Consider the following 22,864-nt stretch of genomic DNA (forward strand, 5'->3'; position numbering starts at 1 on the left):
ATGTTCATAAGCAGTAAAAAAGAAACCCTTATAAAAATCTATTAACGGAGAATCATTTGCATGTAAGGAAAACGCCTACACAAAGGAGAAAAAACCTTTCGTGATTGAATTCGTTGTTACAAGTGTGTAGCGTTGGTATATGTCACGTTTTTTGATACGGAATATTTTGAAAATCGATTTTTTTTTGTTTGGCCTTCCTGGTTCTTACGTGGACCATTACTTAATATCGTTTCAATAAAAGGGAGTTGATAATTAACTTGTATGTCCTGGTTTCACGCTAGCTAAAAGTCTGTTAATTTTTAATACAAAGACTTCTTCAGTGAATGCTCTTAGAATTGATATGTATTGTATATAGTTTTTATATTTTACTACAATGACAACAACAACAACAACAACATTTATTACTTCTATAAAAATAGGACTGATATTGTTATTTTAATTCTATTACTATTACTATTACAGTTGTAATTTTTTATAAGCCACTAATAAACGTCATCATTATTATTATTATTTCTATTATTATTATTATTATTATTATTGTTAAATGTGTAGAGTATTTTTTACTATTCTTATTTAAATTTTTTCGACAAATGATAATAGACAAATTTATAAGGGCTGTAAAGAATGAGTGTAATTTGTAATTATTATTACCGAAAACTTAAAGAACAACAGAATTTCTGAATTTTTTACCAGATACATGTAAGATTCAAGTTTGTATGGAAAAGTGCTCAATAAAGTTTGTTATTATTTTAAATTATTATTATTATTATTATTATTATTATTATTATTATTATTATTATTATTATTATTATTATATTATGCTATTTCTGGGGAACTCTGGCCGAAGCCACGAACACTGAGCCAAGAAGGGGACCTGCATATAGCTACAGCGTATTTTTAAAGTAGAGTTTTTGCCATTTAAATATGTAGAGTATTTTTTACTATTCTTATTTAAATTTTTCGACAAATGACAATAGACAAATTTATAAGGGTTGTAAAGAATGAGTGTAATTTGTAATTCGTTTGTAAGTTAGTATTTCCCTGACATAAATAATTGTCCTAAGAATTTTTACAGTTGTAATTTTTTATAAGCCACTAATAAACATCATTATTATTACTATTATTATTAAAAAAATATATTATTATTATTATTATTATTATTATTATTATTATTATTATTATTATTATTATTATTATTATTACGATCCATTTTCCAAGTTGAGACTTTGATTCGTGCTGTCTGGGTGTGCCTTGGCGCGAGCGGGTCACGAGCCGGTAGAACGAACCTTAGTGAAAAAGTTCTGCGAAAAGCAGGAAGTATTTCCGAAGAAGCACTCATTTCCTCGCAAGCCAGTCCCGCAATGTTCGCGCTAAATGTCTCCCATTCAAACTGTTCTCTTGTTTACTCGGCAGACGACGTGGCCGTAGCTTGGTGTCTTGTGGGAATCAACATATGTACGAGTATTCTGGGTTCACTAGGTAACTTGTTGGTGTGCATAGCAGTGTTTTCAACTAAAGGCATGACCTCAAGCTTCCATTACTTCATTTCAAGTCTGGCTGCTGCGGATCTTGTCAATTCTCTCATTGTTCAGCCGCTTTTAATCGCCTTGATCTTCGCCCACATAAGGTCCCAATGTATCCCAAACGATCCGGACGTGATTTGCACTGCTTTTCGTGTAGTTAGTAACTTTGCTTCTGCTGTCTCGTTACTGACATTGGCCTTGATTGCGCTCGATCGCTGTTTGATCGTCTCTCCTCATTTCGACTACAAGAATACAATGACAGCAAAAAAGAAAATCGTTCTGGCCGTTGTCTGGTTGTTAGCCTGTGTGTACTCTGCCATAAGGCTAACCATCGAGAAAGAGATAACATCGTACCTAACCGCCGCTGTGTTTGGGTTGTGCTACGTGGAAATGATCGTGTGTTATGCAGTTGTTTATTATCGAATCTCCAAACAGCGTAAACTACTAGCTGCTACGTGGGCACAGAACAAGACACGAACTGAAGGGTTAGAAGTACAGGAACTCAAGACTGAAAACATCGCTAAAGAGAGACGTTTTGCCCGCACTATCGTCATGGTACTAGTTGTGTTTATGGGCGGATGGTGTCTTTTCTTTTATCTGCGATTAACGCAACCAGAAAAGGACTACGGAATCATGTATAATGTGGCTCGTACTGTGGCGTTTTCTACGTCTGCCATCAACCCCGCTCTTTACTGCTTCAATAATAAAGAATATCGACGTGCATTCAAGACGATTTTGTCAAGTTTCCTTTTTGAATGGCGCCACGAGGAATATGAAAGAATCTTGTGATCAGCCAGGGGAAGCTATATGAAATGCCATTTCGGGACCAATGAGATTGCGTGACGTTAAACAGCGAAGGAAACTCTGTTTTTGATCAAGGGTAGTTTTAAGCCAGAGACCCTCGGTGTGGGACGTTGAAGTGGATTATTTTATTAATATCTAAGCATTGTAATATATTCTTAGTCGATAGACCCAGAGTATTCGTAATAATTTTAAAAGACGTTTCTGTAGCAACTTTTAAAAGATTGCCTCGGTGCAACATTCAACTACCTTACAACATGGCCTACGCTTTCGGAAAGACAACAGCAGGCGAGGTATCCTCGCACTCCAAAGAGGTAGGAAACGAATTTACGATGTAATAAGCAGTTTTAAGTCAGCTTTGCCACTTTCTCAAAAATACTTTACGCTAAAAAGTTGACAGGAAATTTATTTTTATATGATTTTTATTTCTTCGGAAACAGCTTCCTTTTCCTGCGACTAAAACAACTAACTAAGATGTGTTATGGTATTGTAAAAGATTAAAACAGAGAACGATGTGAGACGATTAGAGTTTGCGAGACATGCTTCGAAGAAAAGTCTGCCATCGTCATTTACATAAAGTACAGCGTGGAATTTGAAAAGTATAACTTTAAATACGCATGTCACAGATATGGGTCAGTTGGTGCGATAACCTGCATAACTACAGTAAAGATTTGTGTATCTAGCTGTGAGCTGCTGAAGCTTGTATTTCATTATGTATAATAATAAAGCTACTGTTATAGCTGTTACTGTTACTTTTAATAGTAGCTGTGTACGAACAAATCGAATGTCATTGCCGTGCATGAATAAAAGTGTTGATTTTGCTGTGTGATGCTACCTTTCTGACATAGAAGTGAACACAACTGTAAATTATCTCAAGGGTCGTGGAAAGAACTGTGTCAGACTAAAACCTGACTCTGAGTCTCTGACAGGTGAAACACTTGCTTGAGAGACAGTCGGTTTTGTTATCTTGTATACGTAATTGACGTTGGAAGTCTTATACTTTTTTCAATCTGCATAGCTTTGCTGAGACAGTGGAGGAAGTAATTCGCGATACGCCTAAGTAACAAATAGCTCTTGGAGAATGCTGGAAATAGCATTTCCGAACCTACTTGTAGCTTTAGATTTCAAAATTTTCTCGGGGGGAAGGGGGCCATGCCCCCAGACTCCCCTAGCGATTCGCGCCTTCGGCGCTAAATTCTGTGCCTCCCCCTCCCCGAGTTTTTTTCCTGTTGCTACGGCACTGCAAACGGTAGAAAAACGCTGATAAACGGTAGAAATAACGCTTATAAACGTTTGGAAAAATGCTTGTAAACGGTTAGAAACGGTAGGAAAAACGCTAGGAGAAACGCTTATCAATGTTTGGAAAAACTAATAAACGGTAGAAAAACGGTTATCAACAGTAGAAAAACGCTTATAAATAGTAGAAAAACGTTTACTTAGGAAGAAACGTTAGGAAACATGCTCATAAGCAGTAAAACGAAACGCGTATAAAATTTGTTAACGGAAGAAAAAGGACCATTTGCAGCAGGAAAAACGCTTTCACAGGGGAGAAAAACTTTAGCACCTATTTATTAGTCGTCACGCAGTGAAGCCTTTTCGCAACTTTTTAAATTTTAACCTTTGAAATCCAAGTTTTAAGTATGGATGGGAGATTCACTTGATATTTCCTTCGCTCTTTCATTCGCATCCTGTTAGACGTCTTATGATCGAATTCGCTGACCAATGTATGATGTTTTCGCAGTCGAATCGAAGTTCAAGTTATACGAGGATATTACATTCAACGTGGAGGTGCAACGATTTCCTCATCGAGTGAGTAGTTTCATTTATAATAAGTCTGGATAGTAAGAAAGGGTTATTATCGCAACAGTTGAAGTAACAGACGTCTGAACAATAGAAATATATCATAAATGTAACCTGAAACCTGAGTGATGCAAAATTGCGTTACAAGTGTAATAGTATAATAGCGCATAACGTAACGCATGAAGGTCACGTTTTCAGATACGGAATCTTAAATATTGGTACAAAAAGCAGTTTAACTAATCATTATTTTAATGAAAGGGAGTTCAGTGATAATTAACTTGTACGTCCTGGTTTCACACTTGCCAAAAGCGTCTTGTTTTTATTCCACATAGAAGTGAAACGATTTCCTCACCGAGTGACGATCAATTTTCCAAGTTGAGACTTTGATTCGTGCTGTTTGGGCGTGCCTTGGCGCCAGCGGGTCACGAGCCGGTAGAACGAACCTTAGTGACAAAGTTTTGCGAAAAGCAGGAAGTAATTCCGGAGAAGTACTCATTTCCTCGCAAGCCAGTCTCGCAATGTTCGTGCTAAATCTCTCCAATTCAAACTGTTCTCTTGTTTTCTCGGCAGACGACGTGGCCGCAGCTTGGTGTCTTGTGGGAATCAACATATTTACGATTATTCTGGGTTCACTAGGTAACTTGTTGGTGTGCATAGCAGTGCTTTCAACTAAAGGCATGACCTCAAGCTTCCATTACTTCATTTTAAGTCTGGCTGCTGCAGATCTTGTCATTGCTCTTGTGGTTCAGCCGATTTTAGTCGTCTTGATTATCGCTCACATAAACTTTCAATGTCTCCCGGATGCGCATTTAGTCTTTCGTGTAGTTGGTAACTTTGCTTGTGCCGTCTCGTTACTGACATTGGCCTTGATTGCGCTCGATCGCTGTTTGATCGTCTCTCCTCATTTCGACTACAAGAATACAATGACAGCAAGAAAGAAAATCGTTCTGGCCGTTGTCTGGTCGTTAGCCTGTATGTACTCTGCCATAAGGCTAACCATCGAGAAAGAGATAACATCGTACCTCACCGCCGCTGTGTTTGGGTTGTGCTACGTGGAAATGATCGTGTGTTATGCAGTTGTTTATTATCGAATCTCCAAACAGCGTAAACTACTAGTCGCGTCGCGTGCACAGAACAAGACACGAACTGAGGCGGCAGAAGTACAGGAACTCGAGACTAAGACTGAAAACATCGCTACGGAGAGACGTTTTGCCCGCACTATAGTCATGGTACTAGTTATTTTTTACGGGTGGATGGAGTTATCTCTTTTATCTGCGATTGACGCAACCGGAAAAGAACTACGGAATCATGTATAATGTGGCTCGTACTGTGGCGTTTTCTGCGTCTGCTATCAACCCCGCTCTTTACTGCTTCAATAATAAAGAATATCGACGTGCATTCAAGAGGATTTTGTCAAGTTTCCCTTTTGGATGGCGCCGCAAGGAATATGAAAGAATCTTGTGATCAGCCAGTTTAAGGTATAATGAAATGCCATTCCGGAAGTGAAAGTGAATAGAAATCAACGCAGATAAACAGATTTTGTCACAATGAGATTGCGTGACGTTAAACAGCGAAGGAAACTCTTTTTTTTGATCAAGGGTAGTTTTAAGCCAGAGTCCCTCGATCATTGGACGTTTAAGTAGATTATTTTATTAATATCTAAGAACCGTAAAATATTCTTAGCCGATAGACCTGGAGTATTTGTAGTAATTTTAAAAGACATTTCTGTAGCAGCTTTTAAAAGATTGCCTCGGGATAACATTCAACTACCGTACAACATGGCCGACGCTTTCGGCAAGGCAGCAACAGGCGAAGTATTCTCGCACTCCAAAGAGGTAGAGAACGAATTTACGATGTAATAAGCAGCTATAAGTCAGCTTTGCCAGAAAAAAACGATGTGAGGCGATTACAGTTTGCGAGACATCATTTACATAACAGTGTGGAATTTGAAAAGTATAATCTTAAATACACATGTCACAGATACGGGTTAGATTTGTTGTAATAACCTGCATAATTACAGTAAAGATTTGTGTATCTAGCTGTGAGCTACTGAAGCTCGTATTGAATTATGTAATAATAAAGTTACTATTACAGCTGTTACTGTTTTAAGCAGCTGTGTACGAACAAATGTAATTTCATTGCCGTGCATGAATAAAAGTGCTGATTTTGTTGTGTGATGCCACCTCTAACTACCTCTCTGACAAAGAAGTGAACACAACTGTAATTTATCGCAAGGATCGTGGAAAGAACTGTGTCAGACATTTTAATAACGAGCTAATACCTGACCCTGAGTCTCTGACAGGTAAAACACTTTCTTGAGAGACAGTCGGTTTTGTTATCTTGTAATTAACGTTGCAAGCCTTATACTTTTTACAATCTGCATTGCTCTGCTGAGACAGAGGAGGAAGTATTTCGCGATACTTTTAAGTTACAAATAGCTCTTGGAGAACGCTGGAAATAGCATTTCCGAACCTAGCTCTAGATTTCAATATTTTCTCGGGAGAAGGGGTGCATGCATGCCCCCAGACCCCGTTAACGGTTCGCGCCTTCGGCGCCAGATTCTGTGTTCCCCCAGTTTTTTCCCGTTGCTACGGCACTGCAAACGGTAGAAAAACGCTGATAAATGGTAGGGATAACGCTTATAAACCTTTGGAAAAATGCTTATAAACGGTTAGAAACGGTAGGAAAAACGCTTATCAATGTTTGGAAAAACTAATAAACGGTAGAAAAACGCTTACCAACGGTAGAAGAACGCTTATCAACAGTATAAAAACGCTTTACCTAGGAAGAAATGTTAAGAAACACGCTCAAAAGCAGTAATAATGAAACGCTTGTAGAGATCCATAAACGGAAGAAAAAGGCCCATTTGCAGTAGAAAAACGCCTACACACGGGAGACAAAACTCTAGCACTTTATACAAACTGCTCTCCATGGGAAATCTAGCTGCAATCAGTGACATCAAGAAATTACCCCTTGTCCAGCCTTCTCCGCATTTCACCACTCATTTTGGCTAACTACTGGTGAATAGAAAGCAAAACAAGACAAAACAGCTCCACATATTATTAGCACACTGAAAAACAACATACACCATCAGCAACCGTATTTTCCACTCTGTCCAGCAAATGTCAAGACCAGCTGCAGTGGAGTTTTGACAAGAAGACAGTGACACACGGAGCCAAATCAGTACCAAGCTGTCAAGAAATTTAACGAGGTGACTCGATCATGACGATGAAGAATACAGAATCACTAGGCAATTCCTCCCACAAAACCAGGTCACTGTTTTGTTGCCCGGAATCGCCACAATACATCTGGGACTTAAATCACACAACTTCTTTTAAGATTATTGTTGCCATCACAACCATTGCTTGTCCGGTTACCATTGTGTTAAACCTCTTGGTGATAATAGCAGTGAAGACGAGAAGAGAATTGAAAAAGAATTCAAACATCCTGCTGTCTAGCGTGGCTTTAGCTGATCTTTTGGTGGGTGCTGTATCTACGCCACTGTCTACCACGTTAGACATGTTAGTTAACGAGAGAGTCTTAGATGTGGATATTATTTGTGCGATAGATTCCACAAGTCCCCCTGTAATGTACACCATGTGCAGCGCGTAAGTTTTACATTTGCTCCTAATTGCTTGGGAGAGGTAGGTGGCGATAGCGAAATGTATGGAGTACAAAGGTATTGTTACAGAACGCCGCGCAAAGAAGTACACGAGAGTTGCTAGGCTATCGGTAGTAATAATGGTTGCTCCATTCGTCATAACGGCAGCTGTTAACCTTCTTTATGAAATTGTATTAGTGGAATATGTTATTTTGAGCATTTTCTGATTTGGCTGCTTATCACTCATAGCATATTTTTACGTTAAGGCTTATGTCGCAGTGCGAAAATGGAACAGAACGCGAATCCGCCCAGTAAATGTTCTGCTTAAAAGGAAGCTTGAAAGCAAGGTTGCTTACACGACTTTCTGCTTAACAGTTTTCGTTGGTGTCTCGGGTGTGCAGATCATCGTATATCTCTTTGAGGGAGCTTTTTCTTTTTTCCTTCAAATGTCTACTGTACGATGGGTAGAAACAATATTTCAGTTAAACCCTCTGTTCAACCCTGCGTTGTACTGGTATAGAAACCGCCGCTAAAGAGAAGCTTCATTGGAGCTGGTCCGGTGTAAAATAAGTGAATGTATAATTGAGGATAGGTCCGACTGCCGCTGTTACAGCCTGACCAGGCGATAACAGTCGGAAGCTGAATTTGCCTAACAACATGGCGATCATGCTGTATAACGTGCCACTGAAGGTGCTGAAAGATTCGGAGACAGTTTTCAACATGCTGTACGCCCAGTAGGTGAAGCACATCAAACTCACAAAGAAGACGAAAGCGAAACCAGAAATGTCCCCTCGAATTCTTTCTAGCGTAGAGAAAAATATTATTTAACTCTTGTTAAACTTAAAAAACTTTAAGAACTGGACTGTAGGAATGAGAACAATTAGACATGAAAAGTAAGCTATGTAGTCATCGTAGAAGGCCATCGTCAGAAAACCGTAAAAAGTATCTGGATTTTCTCGAATTGCTTCGATAGCGCTGTTAAGGTGGCTCTCATGAACAGCATATAAAGCTATGGTTGCCAGAGAGAACAGAATTAGTAAATATCAGTGAGGTTTCAGTGAGACGTAAAATAGCTCCAGCGATCTCGGTAGATAAGGCATCCCACTCTACAGATAAGGTGTCCCACGAAAATGACAAAAAATATGGCTGTAGTGGGGTAAAATAACGATACAAACGGAGCAAATGCATGTCGACACGAGGAAAGCACCGCTAAAAGACGAAACTTCAATCGAAAATATCACTGCCGATAGAATGTTTACGTTAGCGTTGTTGATTGAAAACTCAAGAAAAACTACTCTTGTGAGGCCATCAATCCAGCCATGGGCTTTAAGCGAATTTGTGAGCTCCATCGTGCCTTGCCAATCAGTCTCTAGGTATGCTAGGTCCCTAGGTATGCTAAAATTCTCGTAAACTGTAGGAAGAATTTTGTGGACGTTAGAGCCGGAACCTGGGGACGAATTATTGACGAAGTTTTGCGAAAAGCAGGAAATATTACTTTACTTGCAAGCCAGTCCGAGGATGTCCGCACTAAATGACTCCTGCTTGTGCTCGGGAACCTGTTCTCTTGATTTGGCAGACTATATGGTTGCACACCGGGTTGCAGCTCTGCGTCTTGTGGGAATCAACATATGTACGAGTATTCTGGGCTCACTGGGTAACTTGTTGGTGTGCATAGCAGTGTTTTCAACTAAAGGCATGACCTCAAGCTTCCATTACTTCATTTCAAGTTTGGCTGCTGCGGATCTTGTCATTGCTCTTGTGGTTCAGCCGCTTTTAATCGCCTTGATTATCGCTCAGATAAAAATCCAATGTCTCCCGGACGGCGCGTGTTTAGTCTTTCGCGTAGTTAGCAACTTTGCTGGTGCTGTCTCGTTACTAACATTGGCGTTGATTGGGCTTGATCGCACTTTGATCGTCTCCCCACATCTTGACTACAAGAATACAATGACAGCAAAAAAGAAAATCGTTCTGGCCGTTGTCTGGTTGTTAGCCTGTGCGTGTTCTGCCATAAGGCTAACCATCGAGAAAGAGATAACATCGTACCTAACCGCCGCTGTGTTTGGGTTGTGCTACGTGGAAATGATCGTGTGTTACGCAGTTGTTTATTATCGAATCTCCAAACAGCGTAAACGACCAGCTGCGATGCGTGCAAGAACTGAACTAAGGGGAACACGACATGAGGCGGCAGAAGTACAGCTTCTCAAGACTGAAAACATCGCTAAAGAGAGACGTTTTGCCCGCACTATCGTCATGGTACTAGTTGTTTTTACGGGTGGATGGAGTTATCTCTTTTATCTGCGATTGACGCAACCGGAAAAGAACTGCGGAATCAGGTATGATGTGGCTCGTACCGTGGCGTTTTCTACGTCTGCCATCAACCCCGCTCTTTACTGCTTCAATAATAAAGAATATCGACGTGCATTCAAGAGGATTTTGTCATTTTTCCTTTGTGGATGGCGCCGCAAGGAATATGAAAGAATCATGTGATCAGCCAGGGGAAGATATATGAAACGCCATTCCGGAAGTGAAAGTGAAACGGTGGATGGAATAGAAACCAACGCAGATAAACAAATTTTGTCACAGTGATATTGCGTGACGTTAAACAGCGAGGAAACTCTTTTTTTGATCAAGGGTAGTTTTAAGCCAGAGACCCTCGATCATTGGACGTTTAAGTAGATTATTTTATTAATATCTAAGCACTGTAAAATATTCTTAGCCGATAACCCCAGAGTATTCGTAATAATTTTAAAAGACATTTCTGTAGCAGCTTTTAAAAGATTGCTTCGGGATAACATTCAACTACCGTACAACATGGCCGACGCTTTCGGCAAGACAACAGCAGGCGAGGTATTCTCGCACTCCAAAGAGGTATAGAACAAATTTACGATGTAATAAGCAGCTATAAGTCAGCCTTGCCACTTTCTCAAATATACTCCATGATAAAAAGTTGACAGGAAATTTATTTTTATATGATTCTTTATTTGTCCGGAAACAGCTTGCTTTTCCCGCGACTAATACAACTAACTAAGATGTATTATAGTATTGTAAAAGATTAAAGAAAAAAACGATGTGAGGCGATTAGAGTTTGCAAGACATGCTTGGAAAGAAAAGTCTGCCATCGTCATTTACATAACAGTGTGGAATTTGAAAAGTATAACCTTAAATACACATGTCAGAGATATGGGTCAGATTTGTTGTAATAACCTGCATAATTACAGTAAAGATTTGTGTATCTAGCTGTGAGCTACTGAAGCTCGTACTGAATTATGTAATAATAAAGTTACTATTACAGCTGTTACTGTTTAAAGCAGCTGTGTACGAACAAATGTAATTTCATTGCCCTACATGAATAAAAGTGCTATTTTTGCTGTGTGATGCCACCTCTAACTACCTCGCTAACAAAGAAGTGAACACAACTGTAATTGTGAAGGTGAATTAATCAACATGACACGAGCTTGGGACCAAGAAAAATTCTGAGTCCCCGACAAGAATCGAACCCATGACCTCCTGAACACCGGGTGGGCGCTCTATCCACTGAGCTACGAGAACTCATGGAGAGCGAGGTCATTTAACTGAGATCATATATGACAGGTGTCCTGCATACTGCTAGGATCAACGCTTTCGAAGTCACCGTGAGTAGTGATAAATTAAATTTTTCATTGTCCCACGCTCGCGTCATGTTGATTAATTCACCTTCACATTTCATTACCGCGCTTAAAATTCACCATCTTTATTAATTTATCGCTAAAAATAGAAATGAATAGAAAGCAAAATAAGACAAAACAGTTCGACATATTATTAGCACATTGAAAAACAACATACACCATCAGCAACCGTATTTTCCACTCTGTCCAGCAAATGTCAAGACCAGCTGCAGTGGAGTTTTGACAAGAAGACAGTGACACACGGAGCCAAATCAGTACCAAGCTGTCAAGAAATTTAACGAGGTGACTCGATTATCACTCGGCAATTCCTCCCACGAAACCAGGTCACTGTTTTATTGCCCGGAATCGCCACAATACATCTGGGACTTAAATCACACAACTTCTTTTAAGATTATTGTTGCCATCACAACCATTGCTTGTCCGGTTACCATTGTGTTAAACCTCTTGGGGATAATAGCAGTAAAGACGAGAAGAGAGTTGAAAAAGAATTCAAACATCCTGCTGTCTAGCGTGGCTTTAGCTGATCTTTTGGTGGGTGCTGTATCCATGCCACTGTCTATCACGTTAGACACGTTAGTTAACGAGAGAGTTTTAGATGTGAATATTATTTGTGCGATAGATTCCACAAGTGCCTCTGTAATGTACACCATCTGCAGCGCGTAAGTTTTGCATTTGCTCCTAATTGCTTGGGAGAGGTAGGTGGCGATAGCGAAATGTATGGAGTACAAAGGTATTGTTACAGAACGCCGCGTAAAGAAGTACACGAGAGTTGCCAGGCTATCGGTAGTAATAATGGTTGTTCCATTCGTCATAGCGGCAGCTGTTAACCTTCTTTATGAAATTATACCAGTGGAATATGTTATTTTGAGCATTTTCTGGTTTGTCTGCTTATCACTTATAGCATATATTTACGTTAGGGCTTATCTCGCAGTGCGAAAATGGAACAGAACGCGAATCCGCCCAGTAAATGTTCTGCTTGAAAGGAAGCTTGAAAGCAAGGTTGCTTACACGACTTTCTGCTTAACAGTTTTCGTTGGTGTCTCGGGTGTGCCGATCATCGTATATCTCTTTGAGGGAGCTTTTTCTTTTTTCCTCCAAATGTCTACTGTACGATGGGTAGAAACAATACTTCAGTTAAACTCTCTGTTCAACCCTGTATTGTACTGATATAGAAACCGCCGCTTAAGAGAAGCTTCATGGCGGGAGCTGGCTCGGTGCAGAAAACGGCCAGCAACTCGCACCGTGCGTTACATCAGGCAACGTCGCTATTCTGTGGCATTGCTAGATGTTGAAAAGCTTCAAAACGAGCAAAAGACGCCCGATTATTAAGGTCAGAATCCCTCGGCATTATGATGTGTTCAAGCACCTTTTGGCAGAGGCGGAATGAGGCAGTGAAGGAAAGACCCATGTCAGCTCCATCGAGGGTAGCAAACGATCTGATATTCACACAAAAGCGCAATCAACTAATCGTAACAGTTCAGACTGAAAATGCCCCAAGAGGGAAAGACATTCAGCGAAAAACTCAATTACCTAAAAACACCAGTGAGCTTGGAAGATCTCGGCGTCATATCGATAGTAAAATTGCGCGATCAAGTTCACTGAACGAAAACTCTTTCATGTCGCTAACTAAATGTCATCATAATACGACACAGAAGAAAGTCCAGAGATCCAGATCAGTGCCAATAATATTAACATACTGAAACCAACCGGAGGACAGAACAACTGTTGATGAGTTGACCAATGAGAATGGACCTCCGTATGATCGTTACCAGAAAACTAAACTATAACGGGTTAATTTAAATTAGTACATGTTTCAAATTCTTTAGAAAGAATAAACAAAAGCAAACTTGATCACTAAAAGTAATAATGTGAGTGCTTTTACCTGCTTTTGTAGACCTCCGTGTAGAGGAATGGGTTCGGTAAACCGAAAAAAACGACTTAATTTGACTAACAATAGACGGATCGAAACTTACTAGAAAAGACCAGTGACTGTTGACAAACTTTACACGAGTATTTCTGATACGCAGGCTAGCTGCCTCCCTCCTCCGCCCCCACCCCCCTCCCCCCCCCCACTTAGGGGGAAGGATAGAGCCTCACTTAGCCTTGATCAAATCAAGGCTATAAGGTGATCGATAACACTTATTGAAGTAGCTGGGGCACTCATTTTTTTCAAGCCTAGTACCCAGTGTCGACTGAGCTCTTATCTGATCGAGGAGCGTGGAATTCTCAAGGGAAGTTGAACTGGATTTATAGTAATACCAAATGTACATCGGCACTTTTGAAAATATCGTTTATTTTTTATTTACTTTTTCCCATTACAGTCACATATGCAGTGGGCAAATTAAAAAGCTCTGTAAAAACTTCTAAAAGCCTTGTTCCCTACGAGTTATTTCATAAAGAAGCCCTCTCGACTGAGGCATGCTAAGCAAATTTGCCACCAATTCTAATTCGTCCGCAAAATCTTCTAAATAAGCATCGTTAGCAAAGTTCAGCAAGCGTGGAAACTGACTCCGTGTAAAATAACTGGTGCACAGCTTCCACTGAAAGTACGTAAAGTGTTTCTCCTGTGCTGGAGGCTCGATTCGTGGCAGTGGTGGTATGTAGGGCGGTAGTAGACCACAAGCGCCTTTGAAGGAGGTAATGATAAACTTGATTATCTCGTACTCGCTCTGTTGGAAGCGGTCGTCTTCCCGTGATTCCTGGAATCCTATGGTGATGATTGTTAGAATAATGTTTAGTATGAAGAACACGTTAGCACAAGTGAAGGTGTAAGTGAAGATAGGTCCGACTGCCGCTGCTACAGCCTGACCAGGCGATAACAGCCGGAAGCTGAATTTGCCCAACAACATGGCGATCATGCTGTAAAACGTGCCACTGAAGGTGCTGAAAGATTCGGCGACGGTTTTCAACATGCTGTACGCCCAATAGGTAAAGCACATCAAACTCACAAAGAAGACGAAAGCGAAACCAGAAATGTCCCCTCGAATTCTCTCAAGCGTAGAGTAAAATATCATAAAACTCTTGTTAAACTTAAGAAACTTTAAGAACTGGACTGTAGGAATGAGAACAATTAGACATGAAAAGTAAGCTATGTAGTCATCGTAGAAGGCCACTGTCAGAAAACCGTAAAAAGTATCTGGATTTTCTCGAATTGCTTCGATCGCGCTGCTAAGGTGGCTCTCACGAACAGCGTACAAAGCTATGGTTACCAGAGAGAACAGAATTAGGAAAATATCAGTGAGGTTCCAGTAAGACGTAAAATAGCTCCAGCGATCTCGGTAGATAAGGCATCCCACTCTATAGATTAGATGTGCCACGAAAATGACAAAAAATATCTCAGCTACAAGATACAAGAACTGCAGTGGGGTAAAATAACGATACAGACGGAACAAATGCATATCGACACGAGGAAAGGCACCGCCGAAAGACGAAAATTCAATCGAAAATATCACCGCCGATAGGATGTTGACGTTAGCGTTGTAGATTGAAAACTCAAGAAAAACCACTCTTGTGAGGCCATCAATCCAGCCATGGGCTTTAAGCGAATTTATGAGCTCCATCGTGCCTTGCCAATCAGTCGCTAGGTATGCTATGTACCCTCCCCCACCAAACGAATTCTGTCTTCGTCCCCATGCAGTGTAATCAGTATTGGATTCCTTTCCGCTCAAGTATCTCCATGGTGACCCGAAGGTGTGGTTTAACTGCGGTACTGTTTGTTTCCTCCAGCCTTGTTGATAGTCATTAGTGTCTTCATTAGTTTTTGTCAAGAACACCGGCTTACACCCACTAAACACGGGCTTAGCCACTTCTGGGATTTCACAGTCGGCTGAAAATATAAGCGAAAAAGAACAATATCGATAGACGTTCTCTTACAATTAAGAAATAGAAGCCATATTTGGAAGAACGAGGAATGCTGTAGTAACATGATCCGCAGGTCCTTCGACTCAAACTGTCATGGGTGTTTCTTCAATCATAACGCGATATGACCAAAAACGGGGTGGGGGGGGGGGTGGGGGGAGGGGGGGCTTTCTATTTCTTTTAGAAAACACTACGAGAAAAAGAAAGGGAATGTATCTTTTATTTCCAAAATGAAGATTCTCTTTGCTCGCGCCATCATTTCCTCAACGCAATGTGCCTTTTCTGTGTTTCTTTCCAGTTTTTAACGCAGGCTTTCTTACAGTGTTTTCTAATAGATACTTGGTCCAGTCTCTAAAATGTCTTTCCCTCCTAGGTTCAAACCCCCATATAGGGCAAGGAAGGGACAGAACTTAGGGACTGGACAACTAGACAGTGCGATCCGATCGAATAATCACCGACGTGAAATTTTACTAAATTAATCAATCATAACCTGTGCGGTTTGAAAATCGGAAATGGTGAGGGTGATTACTTTGAGAACAAAGAAGCCTCACATTTACAATTTACTGTTGTGATTATAGCCTGAAATTTTTATCTTTCATTGTTTTATGTCAAACTTGAGCTACAAGAACAGAATTTAACGACAGACCTCATTAGAAAGCGACCTACCTCCTGATTTAATTCTTTGCTGTCTCAGAATTGCAGTTCCTAGCAGAAAACTATAGCCATCAATAAGAAAATGCTCTCTGTCCTTACTAAGCCTTTTTCCAAGAAGTACTGGAATGGTATCTTTTACAAGCCACTTCCAAAACGTTTCAGCGTTTTTGACCTATAAGAGAGCAGATTCAATAACAGGAAAATGTTAAAATAGGAATGTTTGGTGACCTTTAAATGTGCCTAATTATGCTTTATTGACCAAGTCCAAGATTCGTGTAGGATGTTTTGGAGAAAAAAATTTATTACACTACTTTATGCTTGAAAAGAAATGTTGAAACTTAAGCAAATCCAAGACGGAGAAGATATTGGACCGGCTAACGGGCTGTGCTTAGATTTTGACCTTAGCTGTTTTTAGTCTTATTTATTTGTTTATTATTATTATTATTATTATTCGTTTTTTTTTTGGGGGGGGGGGGGAGTGCTTAGTGCCTGTTGCTATGACCTCGACTGCAGGGTGTAAACCCTCATGACTGTTGTTCTACCGACCGGACTACGAGGGTACAAGGGAATAGATAGCGGCTAATTACTAATGTCTAGGATGAAAAAAAAAAAATGAAAGAAATTGTTATCCACGGTTGATGTGTGACACTTATGTAAACGTCCAAAACAAAACAAAAACAAAAACTGATAACGTTGAAATATGCAAAAGTGTCATCTTGTGAAAGATCACAAAAGCGGGTAATTACGTAGGTAGATCGTTACCCTGAATTCTCACCCTAATTGTCCAGGGCATACATGTTCAGAGTAGCTTGAGTCACTTATGGTAGATATCTCTCTAACACAACAAATTGTTTTACAAAGCTATCTTTACCCCAGTATTAAAGCTTCTGCTGATGTTGAAGGACTTCTCCAGGCCTGCTCTTACGGGATAAGCTGAAGCATCTCTGTTTCCAAAAGAAATGAAAATTAGCAGTGCTATAAACAAAACGTCGAAACAAAGCATCTTGAGCACGTCTTCCAATTTTCTTTCTTTTCCGGCATTTTCCTGAGCCTTTTGTATGTCAGCTTGACTCGGGGGCCTGGGAACTAGCTCTCCTTCCTCCTCACCCACCACATCTGAGTAATATGTTGTGTTTTGTTCGTCATTAACCCAGACTTTATCAAAAAGTGCGTCAACTAAGTCTTCTTCCTTTACCGGCCTTTGTCGACATATCAGGAAATAAATGGCATGCAGAAATACATAAAATGTTTCCAAAACAAAAACTTCACAAGAAAGAGCAATTCCAAATGTCGCGAACCATGACTTTGTCAATGAGTCAGACCAATGGATACCAGTTGCTATGGCTACAATGGTGGAAATGAATGGAAAAACAAAACATTGGGCTTGAGTTATGCTCAAAACAATCTTCGGAAGTACAGGCGACGAATCATGGTGTATTTTTCTAATGCTGTCTTCGTCAATGAGTTGCTGGGGGAATGGAAGACTTCTCCAAAGTTTTGAAATCTTATCAGGGTTCGTTACAGTTGCTGTCCAAGCCACTGACTCTCGCCGATCTTTGTGCGTGTCTACCCCGGACTCTTTACCAGAAGCAAAATTGGAGGACTTATCAGGGTCTTCTTTTGACTTTTCATTCTCTTCAGCTTCACCACTCTGGCTACTTTGAGGAGCACAAGAGTTGTCATCTAAAATTTGAATTATTTCTTGTTTTTCCGGGAAATTTCCAAGAATATCAAGCAAATCCTCCAGGCATTCAGCTTCCTTGAAAGAGCAATTTTCGTCACCACAATCTATCGTTCGTTTGTCTGACAGACTCCCTCCTGGATCACTGTCTGTGTTGTCCAAATGGAATGGATCTGCATCTGCGCTCCCAGCTTTCAGTTCCTCGGAATTTGCAAATTCTAGTTCTATGTCACACGTGTCAGAGCTCGACGCGTTTTCTTTCTCGCAATTTGACGCACAATCAGCGTCATTAGTTTCGTCCACAAATATTATTTTATTTAGCTTTTCAAAATTGTCTTCTATGTAACCTTGCACATTCTTGTCGTCGGCTTGTAATAAGGAGTTTGGCCCTGAATTTACGAAAAGAATCTCTAGCAAAATACGATAAACAAAAGCAATTCCACTGCAAATGAGAGCTCTATAAATATCACCAAGTCTCAATTTCCAAGGTCCCACCCTTATTGACGAATAAGAAAACAAGTCTTGAGTTGTATGAACCAACACTGCTGTTATTAATATCGTTAATCCAGTGACCGTAAGGCAGCAAGACATTTTTTGGAATTTACTGAACGTTCTTCTGTTGCGTTTGTATAAAGGAGAGACCCAAAGATGCCTGTTTTTTATATTGTCCACAATTTTAGCATCAAACATGGTTTTTACTCTCAGCATTGTCTTTCTTTTTAAGGGCTTTAATTTGCATTCAACTTCCTTTGAACCTGTACTGACGTCAAGCCAGCGGTTTACCTCAAAATACCATGTGACGTCAGTGTTTAAATGGCAAATTACGACACTCTCTAAGAACCATGGGGGATCTGGACCTGAAATGTCATGCCACAAGTGAATTTCTCGTATCTGGTCCAAAGAGAGGTTCAGTGTCACAAGGAAGGAACTGATAGAAGAAGGATGAAACATTTGGCGGTCGGGATCACGCAAAATGATGGGCTTTGTCTTGTGGTGGTTTCCATAGATACGACAAAACACATTTGCAGTGGTTGCACTGTGCCGACCAGATCCTGTGTAGAACATGAGCAAGTAGTGCTGTGGACAGCGGTGAAAAGATTGCTGTGGGATCACTGTGGTACCAGACTATGAAGAAAGAAACACACAATGTTAATGTTTAGTCCGATTTCCTTTGGAGATATGGCGTATTGAAATTTATAACCGTTACGGCCTTACTGTTTATGTCTGTTGGAACACAAATTTTACTTGACCAATTTTAATACATTTCAAAGCTTTAATGTGAAATATATAAGCTATGTTCTAAATATTAAAATTATAAAATGAAGCTCGAGTTTGAGGGATGAATAAATGATTTTTCTCGGTTTGGTCTTTTAGCCTCAATGCTAAATCAGAATGTCAATATTTCGAGAGTGGCTTCTTAAAAAAAAGAAAACTTGAATCATTAAGCCCTGGCCAAACGAACTCCCAAGTAAACCCAAGTTGAAAACTTGGGTGTACTTGCGACTCCGTTTGGCCAGGGCTTAAAAAAGATCGCATGTTCATGTATTTTTCTAGAGTTTCCTGCGAAACGCTATGAGTGTTAATGTTTTCTCGCTGCACAGCAGCCAAAATTAGAGCAAGTACTAAAATCTTGCCACGTTCTCTTTGAATTTCCTTTTTTCTATGGTTTAAGTCCAGTTTTATTTTCTTTATTTATGAACGATTTACCTTTTTTTTTTTGAAACGCAACAATCTTTTTTTTAATCATAAATTAATTACATATAACACTAACATTACTTACACTACTAACACTGTTTACAATACTAACATTACCTACAGTACTTACGTTACTTACAACACTAATATCACCGTTACTTACACTACTACCACTACTACTACTCACAAGACTATCGTAATTTATACCACTGATACTGTTCACAATACTGTAGCTTACAATATTCTTTTTACTTACACTTGACATTTATTACATATAAAATCAATAGAGTGCTATATATAAGTATCTAAAAAAGCTCACGGATGCTCGAACGCTTGGTGACTCCGTGGATAGTTTACTTTGAACGCTGTAATGCTGTAGGGTTCACTTTCTTTGGCTGCAGTTTTGATGTAGTAACGGGCTACTATCAGGCAAAGGTTGACAGCGCGGAAAGATCGCTTCTCGGGGCGCTGTGCATATATTTTAGCTTTGTTCGTCAGAGCTACTTCGGGCAAGTTACAAGAATTCCACCAAGAGGCAAGAAGGTTCCAGAAAGAACGGACGTGCACACATTCTACGAACAGATGCGCTAGGGTCTGTCTTACACCACACAATTGACATTCATATTTTCAATAATTTTAGCTCTAAAAATTTGTCGCTAGGGCAAACAATATGGTGGTTATTTTGAATTGAAACATCGAGAGTTTCATGCTTTTGGTGACTTTAAACGGGAGAATGTATAACGCTGCGATGCTCCGATCAGTAAAACCGGCCTTAATTAGACGAGCTTTAAATGTAGGTTTTTGGAACGTTTTGGAGACGTACAGTGAACGTGCATGCTGACAAATCCAAAATGAAATGTTTAAAGGGTGTGTCGACTGTCCTGTGCTAACTGATTCGTTTTCAAGGTCGCGGTTAAAGGCTTCTTTCCAGTACTTTGGAGTGGCGTTGCACAACCCAAAATAACGTAGAAAGTTTGTTTTTATTTTATACTTCTTTCTAAATTCAGGAAAGGACAAGAAATTTCCTTCTTCGTCCAGAATATCTGATAGGTTCTTTACTCCGGCATTATACCATTGTTGATAAAAAATGGATTTTCCGCCGATTGTAATGAAATGATTATTCCATAAGATCTCATTGTCTATTTTTGTTGTTGTAGGAGTGTACATAATAATCTCTTCCCACGCATTTAAGACGTCGCGGTAAAAAAGTGGTAGGAAGGACAATTCAGGCAAAGTTTTTAAAGAAAAATTTCGTTCGAACAGCAAGGGGCCACCTACGTAATGTAAAAGATCCAAGGGTATTGTCTTCCAGGACTGCGTTTGAGGATTAAGAAACCGTTTCACCCAATCTGCCTTCAGAGATTTATTTATAATTTCAAAGTCAGGCATATTAAGTCCGCCGTCCTTAATCTCACCAATCATTGTCCAATGCTTGATTTTAGGCGGTTTGTGGTTCCATACGAAGCTAGAAAGAAGCTTACTCACTTGGTCAACAAATCCACTGGGTACGCTGAGGCAATAAAAACTGAAAAAGCTAAATTTTTGACAATGTTTATTTTCCCGTGAAGTGTTAGATCTCTTGATGAGCAGATGTTAAGACACTTTTCCAGAGCAAGCAATCTTTTTTCGAAATAATCTTTTGCGGATATTTCTGAGTCGCGGGAGAAGCAAACGCCCAGACACACACACTTCGGGGGCCAGTTAATGCCAAAGAGGTTTGTGGGTTGTGGATTGTTTTTTTCCCAACTATATTGCCTCCGTTTTTGTTTTGCTTAGTTCTTATCCCGAACACCTTTCTCTAATTTCTCGAATCTATGTCGCGCACGAAACAGGAGGTGTCGTCTGCATATTCTGAAAGCTTACACTCCTTCCCTTAATATCTATACCATTATCGAGTGCTCATCTCTTATTGAATTTGCTAAAATTTCAACAACAATTACAAAGAGTATACCGGAAAGCGGACACCCCTGTCTAACGCCTCGTTGTAATTCAAAGAAGGGCATTGCGTAGCCATTACTACTACTGAATAACGCAGCTTTGGATGTTGTTGCAAAAAGTCTTAACCCATTGTATTAAAGGCGCGCCGAACCCAAACCTCTCTAGAGCCTTTAGAATGAAGTTCCATTCTAAACTTTCAAAGGTCTTTTAAAAGTCTAGAAACAATGCTATGCCTGAGATATCGATCTAACGTATCCTAACGTATCTTTCAATTTCCTTACCATTTCCTTTTCTTTCTGGTCTTTTCTCCATGCCCAAAATGTTCCGGCGAGGAACATTATCATGGTCCCTGCTACGACACCGAGGAACACAAAAGTCAATTCACTTTCCGGTCCATCTTGCGGCACCTGCGAACCCATCCCCGAGGTCAAATTCGCTGTGATGTTCATGACAAAGTGATCTGTGGCGTTGTCAGGTCTGGCGCAACAATACAGAAATTAATTTCAGCATACACAGATTATTACAGATAACTGGTGGTCTGCTTGCCTAGCTGCAGCTTTCGCAATATAAAGCTTCTGTGGGTTTGAAGCTACCCTTCTTAAATATTAATTGCTATTATTTCTATTTCTTTAGAAACACACACATCATCAAAATGTAAATTCCCTTTGCTCGCTCTATCATTACGTCAACAGCTCATTCTAGTCCTTTGTTTTCATCGAGTTATAGAAAAACGATTCTAAACTAATCAGAGCGGGTATTTTCTTTGGGCTACTTTCTAAATCGTTATATTTAACTTTTCTGGGATTCTGATTTTCTCAGAAAATTATTCATGATCGAAGACAGATACCACCATTCCGCTATTATGCAAATTGGTTTCAACACCGAAAGGGTGTGAAATACCAGATAGCAACAGATGTTAGTAAAATACCCGGACTCCGTCGCCAATAAATTTGTAATGAAAAAAAAAAAAAAGAAAAAATGATCAATTTTTGGGAGAAAAATAACTATAATTGCCAGTGAAATTTAATTTGATGCTCTTATCAGAAGCATTTCTGGAAAACTGTCAAATTTTGACAGCACGGTGCTTTTTTATTTATGATATTTTGGTCTCCATGCCGGCGGAGGGATAAAGTTTTTGCTGTTACTCACACTGAAAGTCTCTCTACAGTTAAATCGAAAGTCCTGGAATAAACTTAGATCTGATATTATTTTTCAGAGTGTTTCTTCTTTTCAGGCCTAACTTAAGGCGCTCGTTTTTTTCCCCTGGTTTGCATGAACTTTTTGTCTACATTTTCACGCAGGGTGACAAAGTATTGGAAAACCATTGTTTATTCAAACATGACAATTTTTTGGCATTGTTTCCAGGAACAACGGGGATAAGACGAAGTTTCTTAAACACAAAATATCTTGAGGATGAACGATGTGAAGAACTTTTCACTCAGTGACTGAACAGAATGATTCCCTGGTTTGCAACCAAAGTGGTCTTTATTACTTTTCCAGTTGCCAGTTGTGCCAAAATTCAAATCCATAGTTGAAAAGTACAGTTAAAATGATAAGCCAACGGAAGCCAAATATGGAAAAATTCGGTTACGTTTGTTTTCGTAATTTCTTAAATGCGAAACCCACTAAGCTTGGTGTTCGTAAATGG

The 22,864-nt window shown here is 39.7% G+C and overlaps 3 protein-coding genes and 1 pseudogene across 3 annotated transcripts; 3 read left to right on the forward strand and 1 right to left on the reverse strand.

The window, feature by feature from the left end:
- Window positions 1-1,273: 1,273 nt before the first annotated feature.
- LOC145465649 (alpha-1A adrenergic receptor-like) lies at window positions 1,274-3,669 on the forward strand. The gene has a single exon (XM_081449424.1). It carries the CDS (start codon window positions 1,362-1,364, stop codon window positions 2,310-2,312), a length of 951 nt encoding a protein of 316 aa, XP_081305550.1. The 5' UTR covers window positions 1,274-1,361; the 3' UTR covers window positions 2,313-3,669.
- Window positions 3,670-4,398: 729 nt separating this feature from the next.
- On the forward strand, window positions 4,399-6,018 carry LOC145466098 (putative G-protein coupled receptor No18; annotated as a pseudogene).
- Window positions 6,019-8,539: 2,521 nt separating this feature from the next.
- On the forward strand, window positions 8,540-13,161 carry LOC145466116 (tyramine receptor Ser-2-like). The gene has a single exon (XM_081449890.1). It carries the CDS (start codon window positions 9,244-9,246, stop codon window positions 10,210-10,212), a length of 969 nt encoding a protein of 322 aa, XP_081306016.1. The 5' UTR covers window positions 8,540-9,243; the 3' UTR covers window positions 10,213-13,161.
- A 592-nt stretch (window positions 13,162-13,753) lies between these two features.
- Window positions 13,754-20,700, reverse strand: LOC145466268 (polycystin-1-like protein 2). Its single transcript, XM_081449986.1, has 4 exons — window positions 20,170-20,700; window positions 16,774-18,708; window positions 15,915-16,074; window positions 13,754-15,216 (listed from the first exon to the last, which is right to left on the reverse strand). The coding sequence occupies exons 1-4, from the start codon at window positions 20,698-20,700 to the stop codon at window positions 13,754-13,756; spliced, it is 4,089 nt and encodes a 1,362-aa protein (XP_081306112.1).
- Between the last annotated feature and the right edge of the window lie 2,164 nt (window positions 20,701-22,864).

Source organism: Orbicella franksi, chromosome 13 (assembly GCF_964199315.1).
Source record: "Orbicella franksi chromosome 13, jaOrbFran1.1, whole genome shotgun sequence".
In the NCBI taxonomy this organism is placed as follows: Eukaryota; Metazoa; Cnidaria; class Anthozoa; order Scleractinia; family Merulinidae; genus Orbicella; species Orbicella franksi.

Excerpts from the sequence above, each read along its gene's own strand:
- LOC145465649 (XM_081449424.1), top strand. The coding sequence starts at position 1,362 with ATGTTCGCGCTAAATGTCTCCCATTCAAACTGTTCTCTTGTTTACTCG.
- LOC145466116 (XM_081449890.1), top strand. The coding sequence starts at position 9,244 with ATGTCCGCACTAAATGACTCCTGCTTGTGCTCGGGAACCTGTTCTCTT.
- LOC145466268 (XM_081449986.1), bottom strand. The coding sequence starts at position 20,700 with ATGATTGGTGAGATTAAGGACGGCGGACTTAATATGCCTGACTTTGAA. Across the intron at positions 18,709-20,169 it reads GCGACCTTGAAAACGAATCA|TCTGGTACCACAGTGATCCC; the intron begins GTTAGCACAGGA and ends CTTTCTTCATAG. Across the intron at positions 16,075-16,773 it reads GCAGAAGCTTTAATACTGGG|GTCAAAAACGCTGAAACGTT; the intron begins GTAAAGATAGCT and ends GCTCTCTTATAG.